The 13,177-nt window shown below is 43.2% G+C and overlaps 1 protein-coding gene across 2 annotated transcripts in view; it reads right to left on the bottom strand.

Moving 5' to 3' along the window:
- Positions 1-13,177, bottom strand: part of ICE1 (interactor of little elongation complex ELL subunit 1) — a 54,024-nt gene that overhangs the window by 14,308 nt on the left and 26,539 nt on the right. For both annotated transcript variants that reach the window (XM_045848417.1, XM_045848418.1), the window contains exons 11-15: positions 12,958-13,065; positions 9,760-10,154; positions 3,866-8,614; positions 2,470-2,638; positions 320-480 (exon numbers count right to left, since the gene is read on the bottom strand). In XM_045848417.1, the coding sequence (XP_045704373.1) occupies positions 320-480; positions 2,470-2,638; positions 3,866-8,614; positions 9,760-10,154; positions 12,958-13,065 (5,582 nt within the window). The remainder of the gene's footprint in view (positions 1-319; positions 481-2,469; positions 2,639-3,865; positions 8,615-9,759; positions 10,155-12,957; positions 13,066-13,177) is intronic.

The raw sequence follows: 13,177 nt of genomic DNA, 5'->3' as shown, positions 1-13,177 counted from the left end.
AAGCAAATTATTTTCAGCTCTCTTAGGAGCTCTTACACACACATACATATCATCTCATTAGTCATATAAATTAGTGCTCAAAATAAACTTAAATTCTCGTAAAACACAGGTCTACAATTCTTCCCAAGGGGTCTCATGCATACTTAATGAACAAAATGCAAAAAGCTTAGGCTAAAATGATATTTTAAAAGATCTAATGCAAGGAACGTATTATTTCTAAAAGGCTCTGTCAACTAACACAAAACCTAACACAAAGCCAAGTAACATTTCCGTGAGCCCTACAAAGTATGGTATTACAAGAAGTAAAAATAAATCTCACCTTTTCCCAATTGAGAAATGCTCTCAAACAATTCAGAACCTCCCCTTTAGCACGTTGCCTGGCAACTAGCTGCATTGCCTTATTAATCACTGATTGAGAGATAAATATATCATGCCACATGTTTGCAATGAACAAAGTCAGTTTTTCTGACTCTGGGAAATCTGTAAGAAAGAAAATGAGATAGTACACCTTTATGTCTGATCAAATCAGTAAGCTGAGAATACATGTTAGTAATTTCACTTGTGCCTTGCAGGGCTTCCGACCCAATGAGGCCCAACCTCAGTTTACAAATCTGCTTCTCCTTTCCTTTCTTCCCTTTGGCAAACGTTCTTTAAATTTGAAACATAATACATGTGTGTATAAACCACTGTATGAAAAGAGTAATAAACTCTAAAACATGAAGAAGACAGAGCAACTAACCTCTCTCCAGCCTGCCCAAGTCCCAGAACCCTTCCACTTGGTTAGTGTCATTCTGGGCCATATTTTTGTGCATTTATAAGAAAACTCTCTTATAGAACACATAGAGCTTTTGATCTGAAGAGATATTTTTAAACAAATTATGAATGATAATCCTTTGTTGTAAAAATATCTCTTCCCACACTGTGGGCTTGGCCTTTCGTTCACTTAACTGAGGTATAACATACATACAATAAAATATACTCTTTAAGTAGACAGGTGGATTTTGACAAATGAATACATCCATATAAACCCCACCATATATCGAGAACACGGACAGCATCCCAAATTCCCAGGGACTGGCTTTCCCAGTGAATTACTTTATCCCAGATCCAGACAGCCCTGCTCTGTCTGCCGTCACCTTAAAATAGTCTGCCTAACTCACACGGAGCCCATGCTCCCCTTTCTGCCTGGCTTCCCCTTATCACAATGTTCCCGCAGTTCAGCCCTGCTGCTGTATGCATCAGCAGCCTCCTCCTCTGTTCAGGTGAGCAGTATTCCACCTGAATACAGCAGAAACATGACAAACAAAATTCCTGTCCTTCCACAGCATGTACGCTAATGGAGAAGTGAGACAGCAAATAAAAGAAGCGGGGTAAGTGCCCTGAAGGAAAAGGAGACCAAGGGATAGAGAATGACTGAGAAAGTATGTGAAATCACAGAGTAAGTCATAACAAAGTTGTACAGAAAGCTTCGCAAGAGAGAGACCTGTAACACAAGAACGTGACGTGAGAAGGGGCTGGTTGAGTTTGAGGAAAAGTCAGAAATCCAGCTGGTGCTAAGCAGAGTCACGCCCTCTCCTTTCTGCCACCAGCCGCTGATAAAACCCGTGTGCTTGTGTACTGTTTCCATGTACTGGCCCCACTGCATGGTCACATCTGGTTTTGGCTGCCACTGGAGCCCTGACCCATAATATTTGCATGCACCCACAATGTTTGTTGGATAAATCAGTGACTGAAAGACTAAACAAAGAAATAAAGTGGGCAATAAACACAGCAGCCTCATTCACGACTCTAGAAGTGATGGCTATATTCAATTATCCTGATTTATAAGCCCCACAAACATTATGGTAATAAAAGAATGTAAATGTTTGCAATCTAAATGAGACTTTCTGATATAATATTAAATTGCATTTTTATATCATTTTACTATTTAAAAATGTCTTCACTGATGATCTGATATAATGAAGAATGACTCCTAATCTGATTATCAGTGGAGACTGAAGGAATGGCAGTAAAGGGAAAAGAGAATCACAGGACAGCCCGCCTTTCCACTTCTAATAACCTTCTTTTCATGAGCTAATGAATCCACCTTGTATTTTCTGTCCTTTCCAGGTGATGACACAGCACTATTGTTTGTCACTTACTTTAAATCATTCCCTTATCTTGTTTCAACTACATCTGATTCTAAAGTGGCTGCACAAGGAACAGAACAAGCATACAGTAATGAGAGATCCCATATCTTACACAAGTGAAATGCTGACATTAAGTTTAAGACACAGACATTCTCCTACTGGAAATCAGGAATAGACAGGTATACTTATGGCTCTACATGCCCCCTGGTAAATGTACAAACGACTGCACAATTTAAAAAAATACACAGCAACTGCTTAGCTAAAAATACAGATCCAAGTATAAAGAGGTGAAAAAGCAACAATATGTTTTCAATACAAATAAGCCACCATGTGAACATACCTTCCTTAAGCAGGCTGTAGCAGAACAAGCGAGCTCTTTCCACGTCTCCAAGTTGCCGGCAAATACCCACGTACACTCTGCAGAGCGCATGAATGTAATTGTGCTCCAGAGATGTCTTTTGAAGTTTTAGTTCGGAGAGAATAGAATGAAGCAAGCACTCTGCTAAATGCTGGAGTGAGGGGAAAAAATGAAAAGGCAATGTACCCTGATATTTATCCTTAGCCACTAAAGAGAAGTCAAAAGTTACACAATTTAGTATCTACTAGAAAAATACAACGTGCACTCTATCAGAAAAGGTAGCAGAAGGCAGTAACTGGTAACGACTTGCTTAGCAGGTAAGCCGAGGGGCTCTGGGGAGTAAGTCCACATCTGTCAGCTGCCTGTGGTCAGTGGAGCTGCAGGTGCTAGATGGCAGATCTGAGCACACCTGGCTGTCTGCTGCCATTACCACCACTGTAGTCAATCACAGTGCCTTGGTTTTTGCTGCAATTTGTGTGTGTGCAAGTATATTAAACCCATTCTATCCTATCCCCCTCTTGTTTTCTCAACTCCAGTGCATTTCGACACATTTATCCTGCTTAGATCTTCAAACATTAGGTAACATTTTCCTTGTTCAGGAAGAGAAGCATTAAATAATCTGACATATACATCTATCTGAAAATAAGTGTCTTTCCAAAGTTACTTACACTGCTCTGTATGCTTTCTGAAAGTAAGTGATCTAAGAAAAGTATTTATACCACTTTGACTCACAAATTGTGCAGATAGCCAAGGTAGTACAATCATGTAGCATTGAAGTCATCTACACGAGGTGTCAACATTTAGAAACTGTAAGCCTATAAAGTCATAATAAACTGTACTAGATACCCACAACCCTCATCTTGAAAGTGAACATGTGCTCCCATTTGATTTGCAACATACACTAAGGGAAGGAGAAGGGGAAACCAAACCTACACGCCGTCTCTCTGAAAGACCTTGAGCTTTCAAAAAAAAAAAAAAAAGAAAGAAAAGACCTTGAGCTTTCAAATGTGCTTGTAACACTGCTGAAATGAAATGCTGTTATGCGATAATCATTTGACGCTCTCAAGTAAATAATTTCAAGCCTTTAAACATGTCAGAATCAATGAGAAATATGCTATTATAGTTCTGACAGATACTTTTTCTTTCTCTAGAATGTTATTTGATGAACAAACATTTTTAAATCTCTAGTGTCGAATCACATCTCAAATGAATAAAACTCCAGCTGGAAATAAAAGTCCAGGTCTCAATGCTTGTATGTGTAACTGTCAATATCTGAACTAAAACTTCTGTTGGAGTCCTCTGCCATCCTGCCAACAGCAGACAGCCTGTCCCTGATGGTGAGCCATCCCTAAGCTCGTGGAAACCAGGCACCACCTACCTTCTTTGTTGTGCTGAAGTCATAGACAACTTCTTTCTCCTGATCTCTCATCACAGGCTTTTTGGAGATATTTCCCACATACACGTGACTCCGAATGACGGGCAACAGGTCGAAGGATGACTCTGCGATCTTCTTCAGGGCATCGGCTATGGCTTTATCGTGGGACTCCACCGTTTCTGTGGGGTTCGGAGGCAACTGTGAATCTGAACTGGTAGCTGAAACAGAACTTGGTTCCTCTTCAGTTGCTGCAACTTCAGCCTGAGGGAGGTTCCTGCAAGGGGGCTTGTTGACTCCTTCTGTAGTGCTGCTCCCACCTTCCGATTCCGAGGACCCACTGTCCAGGCGCAGTCTTTTAGCACTCCTCAATATACACGCTGACAATGTTCTTTTCCCACTTGAATCCTGTTGCGTCCCCAAATCTCCGGACTTATCCTGATTACAATCACCACCAGAGCTGCCCCCCGTTTTGACAAAGGCAGTTGACATGGAACTGATTGCTTTGAAACCTGTTATGGCACTGACAGGCCCTGGTAAATTCTGCCGGTCAGTAGGTGGACCTCGCGTGAGCTGTATATTCCCTTTGAGGATGTTGAGAGTACGGGCCCTGGCAGATAACTCCGGGTACATGGTATCAAGGATTTTAACGGAATTCTCCTGGGGCCCGGCCACAGGAGTGTGGGCCGATGCACAGGGAGGCAGTCTGCCGGGCACAGGAAGGGCATGCTTTGGGGTGGTGGCACAAAACTGAAGAGGAGATGACAGTATCCTCTCCCCAGTGGACACAGCAGATGGGGATGGAGATGTGCATGAAGGGGAGGCACGCCTTGCATCTTCCAGCAAAGGAGACATCATGGGTGGCACTGGGATCTCACACAACGGAGAAAGCTGGCCAACAGGGGAGGTAGGCGAGGAGGGACTGGAACTTGATATTAGAGGAGAAACTGGGTGTGAAGTCCTTGGAGGTGTAGCAATCAAAGGAGCAAGCAGGGGCGGTAAAGGGGGCCCCACTTCCTGCCGTATTTTACTCAAGGTATCAGCAGAACAATCCATAGGGGTTGAGGTGTCGGCATTGGCCAGGATGGTCTGAGTTTGAGGTCTCTGGGTTTTTGTGTTAACACTGTCCGCTGAAGGTGACTGAGAAACTTCACTTGGGTTAGTTTCAACCCTGCCAGATGATGAAGTCTTTACCAATTTGTTTGACTGATCTTTGTTTGAAATCTTTGATCGATTCTTGTTTTTGCCAAACGGCTCCAGTTTTGAGTTGTAATATGTGTGATCAGATGCAACAATCTGGGACTCAAAGATTTGATCGTAAATATCAGAACTAATCCTTACGCTAGGTTTAACAGGTCTATTCCGCAAACGACTTTTATCAAAGTTGGAACTCTGAACACTGTTGGAAATATCCTCTGGGGCACACGGAAGATTACTGCCGCATGGGGGCTCCGGAAGTGGAGAGCCAGGGTGGCTGGTCTCTGGGGACTTCTCCACAGAACTAACGGAGATGAAACTAGCTCCCAGCCCTCCTCCGTCTGGGGAACCAGGGTTGTCTCCAGGAGTGTCACACAGGGTGACCTGGTCCACATTTGGCATGAGGGCTACCCCGTTTATGATGGTCCAGTTGTCTCCCTTTTCAATGACTAGATTTTGGTCCTTATTTATCAGCACATTTATAACTTCAGAAGTCACAGTAGATATCTGACATTGAAATGTCTCTTCTGTCTCACAACTGGCACTGTGCTCGGCTGTCTGCCCAGCTCCGGAGTCAGAGCACTGGGATGGGAGCTCCACCAGCTCTGACAGTACCTCACCTCCACTGCCAGTCAGCCTGGTCACATCTGAGTTACCCTCAAGCTTGTCCTGAGTGTTTTTGACAGTCAATACCCCACTAGTGGGAGAACTGCCCTTAGCATCCAAGCCAGCTGTTGCCGGGGGTGGATCTGAAGGGTGCAATGAGGAGCTGCTTATTTGCTGAGGTGAGACTCCTTCTTTTAAGTGTTCGGTTGTCAGGCTGTCGTGTATACTGAAGAGCAGTAAATTACCAGCATCTTTCCCATCTGAGTCCTCATAGTTGGACTGAAGTTCTTGCCCAATCTTGGTTAGCACCTCGGACAGCGTTTCCAAAGAACACTGAGCGAGCTGACTTGCATCCCTTAAAGGACAATCATCTTCCTCAGATTCAATCCACTCTTCACAGGTTTTGAGTGTTTCTTCATCACAGAGCTGCTTGCTATACTTCTCTCCCGATGTTTCACTTTGCTTTAATTCTTTGTTAATTTCTTTGTTTAGGCTTTCTTTGTTAGAATATTCTGAAACAGAGTCCCCTGAACTATAATCTCTTAACTGACAACTTTCGAGAAACATGACCACATCTGAGGTAGAAAGTCTGTCTATCTCAGAGAGAGTACCGATGTTGAAGTCCTGCAGTGCTGAGGTCAGACAGCCCAGCTCTGTGGAAGGCCGGGTCTCGGCGGCAGCAGCGCGTGCAGCTCCCACGTCTCCTCTGGAGGACTCAGCAGCATCCCACTGCCGGTTACCCGTCACAGCTTCAGGCTCATTCTCACCCTCACTGCAGCTAGGGGCCTCACTCTCTTCCACCTCAGTGTCAACACCCCCCACCTCCCGAATGCCTGTGTAACAATACAGAGGACCAGAAAGGCTACTTTGTGGGAGGGCATGTGTCTCTTCATCCTTTCTGCCAATCTCTGGTAAAAAGGCAGTACCTGTGGTGCCTGAACCTTCAGGAGAAGCACCACCAGGAGTTGGCGATGGCTGTTTCAGAGACTCCTCTGGACTTTGCTCTATAGTAGGAGAGTCCTTTGAAGTGGCCAGGGCTTTACCACCGGATCTGACTGTGTTTCCACAGGGCATTTCTTCAACAGAAAGACTTCTGGACGCTGCCATTTCTGCAGCTGGAGGAAGTTTTCCTGCACCAGTCCCAGATGAGTCCAGACCCGTGGCATTCAGACGCGGACGCTGCTCCTGTAGCTCTGTCTGCACTGCGGGTTCTGTCATGTTTTGGTTTGGGACTGGGATATTTTCAGGAAAAAAAGATAATTTACTCTTTGTGGAACAATGAGAATTTTCTACTGGTAAAGAACCACTTGGAGAATCAAAATCTAATTTTCTCCAAGACTTGGAAATTTCTGGTGAAGTCCTTTTTGTAGCAGCCACCCCCTTGATGATCTGGGTTGGCTCCTCACTTCCTCCACAGCTTGCTATGGATGACACGCTATCGACATTTTCTGTTGCTACGGCAGGCTCACTCCTATGCAGTCTCAAAGATTCCGATCTAGCACTCGGTGTCGTTTCGGGCCTGGCCTGCTTGGTAATAACCGACACTTGGTTAGGCAACAGTGATGCTGACCCTCTACTTTCTAAGGGCAGCACTGCCTTTTGTAACTGAGGGTTGGTCTCTTGCTCACGTTCTGATTTAGCTCTCAGCCCTTCTTCACTACCTCTCCTTAACAGATCACTATGGTGCCAAGAAGTGCTTTTAACAAAACCAAGACTACTCTTAATCAAACCAGACTGAGGCTCTACTAACGGTGCAAAATCTGACCGACTCGGTGCGAGCTGAACTCCTGGACCCTGACTTTCACACTGCCCACCCTTCACAGCTTTCATAAACACTGACTGAGGAAGGGCACACACTTTGGTCATGCCTTTCACAACTTTTGTACATTCCACGCCACTGCTGCTCTGCTCATGAACACTGGATGCTCCCAACCCCGGGTTTGGAGCATGGACGCTATTCTCCAGGTCGTTTGCTCCTGTAGAACACTCTAGAGGCTCAGACTGCAGACCTGACCTGTTTGAAGCTCTGGCCTGTAACTTCTGTTCTGAACAACACACTTCGGTAGGGATTATTTCAGTAGGGATATGTTTATCATGACCACACTTCAGCCCAGAGGAAGACTGGGGAATACTGTAGACAGATAACGCTCCTGAGGTAGAAGAGGAAGAAAATTTGGCTTCAACATCAAGCTCTGTTCCATCCATTACATCATCTGAATCTTCTTCAGGTTCAGATGATTCTCCTAAAACAAACCCTTGCCCTTCCCTGTCCTTTTCCAGTTCTCTAGATGTTTCCTGAAGATGGTCAGAAACTGACATATGATCTGAATCGCACGTGAGTTCATTAGTTGGTGTCCACTTAGTAAAGTCTGATTTGGGTGATCCTATCATTCTGGATAATGGGTTTTTCCCTTCAGATCCTGTAAGCTCACTCAACAGCCTCTTGCCAAGGGGAGAATAACACAGGTCTGACTTCCCAAGGGCTGCTTCCTTCCCTTGTGTCAGGCTGCCAGACAACCTCTCAACACTCACACTTCTGGTGGGTTTACAAAGTGTTTCCTCAGTTTGCACTGATTTATCCATCTCCCTAACCTCTCTTTGTCCTTTCGCCTCACCTAAAATGCCTCTTTTTCTACCACTAACGAGTTGAGATGACATTGCCCAGTGTTTCTCACGAGCTAAGGTGAATGTGGCTGAAGGTTCTCTCAGTGTTGCTGTAAGTGCCCCAAACCCAACAGCTGTCACTTCATTTACTTCCAATGTGTTCAGAGCTTCGGTGGCTTCCTTCGAATTGGGCTCTTCCTCCCATGTACCACTTCCTTTATTCTTTCTGGGTGAGCCAAAACAATCCTGTGCGTCAGAGGTATCATCTTCTGAATTAGACTCGGCAGAATTTCTGTGTTGGGCTGAGTCATTATCACTGGAATCTGTGTACTCTCCAAAGTAGGTTTCCTTAAAAATAAATGAGTTATACTAGTTAAGTATATACTAATTCAACCAACTAAAATATCAATTAAATGCATTAAAAAAAGTACATGCTTCCTGAAGACCCTTTAACATATGTGAGGACAGTTTACCCTCTAGGACTGCTGTAACAGGTGGGAAAGTCTCAATCACAAGTACGACACTGATCTGTCCTCTCCTAAGAGCCCATCTCTCCCCAAGAGTCATCCTCACTCATACCTCTTCTCTCGTAACAGGTTCTTCCAAGTTCTAGTCCACATGTGGTCTCCTGTGCGGTTTGTTCTCCTAACCTCCAAAAACTCTACTTCTCAACTACTTCTCCATCTTCTGGCCAAAAAGACTTCTGATATGAGAGGATACAACCCTCTCTTTATCTCCACCTCCCAGTTACTCCTCCACAGTATCTGACTCACATCTGACTGCCCTCTACGCACCAACCGGGACATCCCTCTGGGTGCCTACTCACGGACAACTCTCGCCACCCATTTCCGCACACGGCTGTGAAATGGCCACCATACAAGATCCATCTAGGTGGCAACCATTCCCTCCCTACATCACCCCTGCATTCCTGGGGCCTAGCACAATGTCTGAAACACAACAGAATTGCATTATGTTTCCTGAATGAAGGAACTAATTCCAAGTCATTTGCTCCTTAAGTCAAAAAGTATATAAATCCGTTTTATTAAAACTTCCTAATAAATTATGCAAACACACAAAAAGATGATGTATTCATGAAGTGGAAGTGGGGAATTCAGTAACCTAGGTTAATGTGTGCTATACACATGGATTTACCCATCTCTGAAAAAATCCATGGCTACAAACATGTATTTAATTCATTCATCCCATATCGGCTAAGAGCCCATCATGAGACATAAGAAGAAACAATTAAGATTTCGCTCTTCTACAGGAGACTTACAATTTGGTTGTGGATAGACCAAAAAAAAAAAAAAGAACCATAACAAAGAAAAAAAAATACATGTTAATCCTAAGGGCACTGGCAGGCCCTTTTATATTCTCTTAATACTCCCTAATAAAATCTAGTCTGAGTACTGCACATGTTCTTTGAGCATGGCTAACGTATTAGGATGAACACTACGCCCATTTGGTAAGTCAAATTCAAAGTGCACACTCACAGGTGCAAGAGAAGAAGGTAAGGAGCGAAGGTGCGGTAAGGACCCCAGAGGGGGCGATGGCACGGGAGACAAAAGAGGAGGGGGAAGCTTGAAGAAGTCAACTGCAGCTTGAAGATCTTCATCCAAACAGCGATTGCGATGCAAAAACTCACTACTGTCCTCATCACTCCTTGGCATTACAACTTCAGGAGGCTGGTCCTCACTCGGAGGAGCTGCCCCACTGGGCCTCTCCCGTCCCACATTTTTGCATGGGGAGAAGTCACCCTCTATCTCCATGGACAGCTCTGCCAGACACGTCTGCACAGCAGAGGCTCCGGGAGGACTGCCTCCTCCCCGAGTGGGCACGCCATCTTCCCCGGACTCTCTGGATCTAGGCTTTTCTTCAGCAGGTTTTGCTGTGGGGAAAAAAAAATAAACAAAGTAAATATCCAATATTTACAATATTGAGAAGACTTAAAAAACCCCCACCTTACTCTAACAGTTTAAAATGCTTGTAATATTAAGTCCAAGTAAAAATGTATTTTTAGAAAAAGATCCCTTCCTGAAGACTGTCCTATAAAACCTGAACATACTTCATATAAGTATGCCTTGCTCACAACCAATAGGATAAGACAGGTGGATGCGTGGATGGGATGTCCACGACCCTTCCGCAGCAGGGCGCAGGGTGGAAAAGCACCCCCAGCAGCCTAACGGCCCTGGGTCTCGACGACCTGCTCACTCTTCTTAATGACCCTAAGGAACAGTAGTTTCTGGCGGAAAACAGCTTTGTGCATGCAGGTTGACAGGGAACGTGATATTCTCTGTCTGACAAGCGATCTAAAAATCCACTGATAGCCAACCTACCCCATGACCACAGCTGTACAATGCTCTAATTAAGGAACTAGAGCTTTTTATTATAAGCAATGGAAAAATCACTGTAAGAAGCCAATGCTTTTGAGTCTTAATTTTGGTGAACTGCAGTGGTGCTAATTAGTGTCCTAGGAAATAATTAGAAGCATCTATTTGTCATATTTGAAACCTGTAAAAATGTGTTGTACAGAAGGGCTCTGGGGTCCTGGGAAAAGTGGCTGATCGCAAGGCTGGGGGGCGGGAAATACAAGCCAGGCCTGAAATACCCTGCAGTGCCAGAAAATGAAGAGGTACTCAGAGCGGGGTGGGGCGCACAAAAGGCCCAGCCAACAGAAAGAAGATGACCCCAATAACCAAGCCCGGGGTAATCTGAACAATATGTAATGACAGAACTGAATTATAATGCACAAAATAAATACTGCTAAAACTACACTGGTAAGTGAAAAGAGTAACTCTTTCTTACAGAAGAATCCCAATTAATAAATGCAAAACAAATGAAGGAAATACAGTAAAACCTATTAGACAAAATAGTCAATACGGCCAATAAGACCCATGGATGGCTGCCAAAATTAGTACACACAGTTGGAGAGAAACAGAGTGTCTGCAGTGGAGAAGTATCTCCCTGAAGATAATTAACTAGTAGTAACTTGACATGGAGAAACCTGGCAGACGCCACTTTAAGTAAGTGATCAAGGTTCATATCCCCAGTGACAGTGCAGCTCTACATCCCCTCTCTCTGGGCACGGCAGCCATGGCAGGGTGCAGCATGACCTCTGTGGGTGTGGGGGTCTTCCCACAAGTACAAGTCTCAATCTAATGTGAGAAGACATCAGATATGCCCAAACTGACAGGCTTTCTACAAAATCAAAAGTAAAAGTAAAACCAAAAGTAAAAAGACATGAGAGACAAGGAAAAATGGATGTGTTGTCCTTCTGGGGGAGATGGAAGGAAGAAGGAAGGTTAAATGCAAGTGGTATCTTGGAAAGGAAAAATGATCCTGGTGAGAAAACAGATGAAATTTATATATGGTTTTTGTTAACAATATTGTACTAAGTGTTCTGGTTTTGATTATTGGTGATGGAAAATGTTCAACTTTGGAGTAATAAGTGAAATTTTCTGCACTATTTTTACAATTTTCCTCATATGAAAAGAAAAGGTAAGAAATATATATATATTTTATGGTATAAAATTCCAAAGATACCATGTTTTCCCTTCTATTTGAAAAAGCTAACATCAAGGAACAGACTTACCCCTCTAAATAATGTTTTTATATAAACATAAAATTATTAAATGAAAGATGTCCCTTTTAAAAACATCTTTAACAACACAAAATCAAGTATTTATAATAAAGTAGGACTACTGACTAATACAGAAGACTAAAATGAATCTCAGGCTGCTTTTGTCTGAACAGATGAGTCCATTCTAAACTGGAGAGAATGATTTAGCAGCTGCAGGCTCTACACGGTCACATTATCAACGTTTTATCCAGGAGGTGTTCCCAACAAACATGCGTCTGTAGGCCTCACAAGGTATGAATCCACACACACGAGAGTCAGGAACTTGCCTATGCACATTTTTCTTAGGGAACACCACCTTGAGAGCCTGAGAAGAAAAACTAGGTGCACGTTTCTACAGACTTTAGATCTTGAATATCTGTAAATTCAAGCTAATCAAAAAAACTAGTACAACAACAAAACACTTAAAAAAACATTTTAATCTTATGCAAGATAGCAATCTCCTCCCCATCTCCTCCAAGTGACTAATACCTATTTCCAAATCTTGAATACAGTGTAACAATGTGGTAGAAAGCCTCCATGGCTTTTTACTGCAAATCAAGATACACCACAGATTAAGTCAAATCTCTGAAAATGCATTAGCTACTTGTGCTGTACTAACAATCTGATGTGACAGTTTTTATCTATCCCTCTCTGTATGTCTGTATCCTAAAAGAGAATACGAATGCAGAATAGATTATAACTAAAATTTCAGCCAAAGTAACTGGTAAATTACATGAAACACAAATTAAGCTAAACTGCTGGTGGATGAATGGAACCCATATGACTGGAAAAGCTGTTTGTCCTCAGTCTTTTGCATACACCTGTTAAATATGCCTCCACTGTGGGTCCTGCCAATGTCTCTGTATGCTCTCTAATGAAAGGTGCTATTAAAAATTAAAACCCAAATGCATTTACTGAGATTGGCAGAAGTAACATTGCAAGGAAAAGAGTTTTATATAACTAAGAGTACTCATTATAGATTAGTTTATTCTTTAATGGAAGTTAAGACACCAAAAACCAAAGGCACACATTACCCAAGATAAACATCTCTACTTTCATGTACAATATGTACCTCTGGAAGCTTCTATATCACCTGGGAGACATCTGCTGCTTTCACCAGGTACTCTGTGTGTTGTGTTTATACAGAGCCAGAGTTCTTTCAGAAGTAGTTTTACTTTTCCTAGGAAAGAGAAAAAGGTATTAAAGGCACGCTACTTGCCTCAATCTATGCAAGGCCAAAATATAGTCTTGTGAAATCAGGACTTATCAGAAATTTAGAAAACTAAGTAACT

Source organism: Phyllostomus hastatus, unplaced genomic scaffold, assembly GCF_019186645.2.
Source record: "Phyllostomus hastatus isolate PE091 unplaced genomic scaffold, TTU_PhHast_1.1 phas_contig_58, whole genome shotgun sequence".
Taxonomy (NCBI): Eukaryota; Metazoa; Chordata; class Mammalia; order Chiroptera; family Phyllostomidae; genus Phyllostomus; species Phyllostomus hastatus.
Note: the sequence above shows the minus strand (reverse complement) of the source record. Positions and strands in the feature narration are given on the sequence as shown.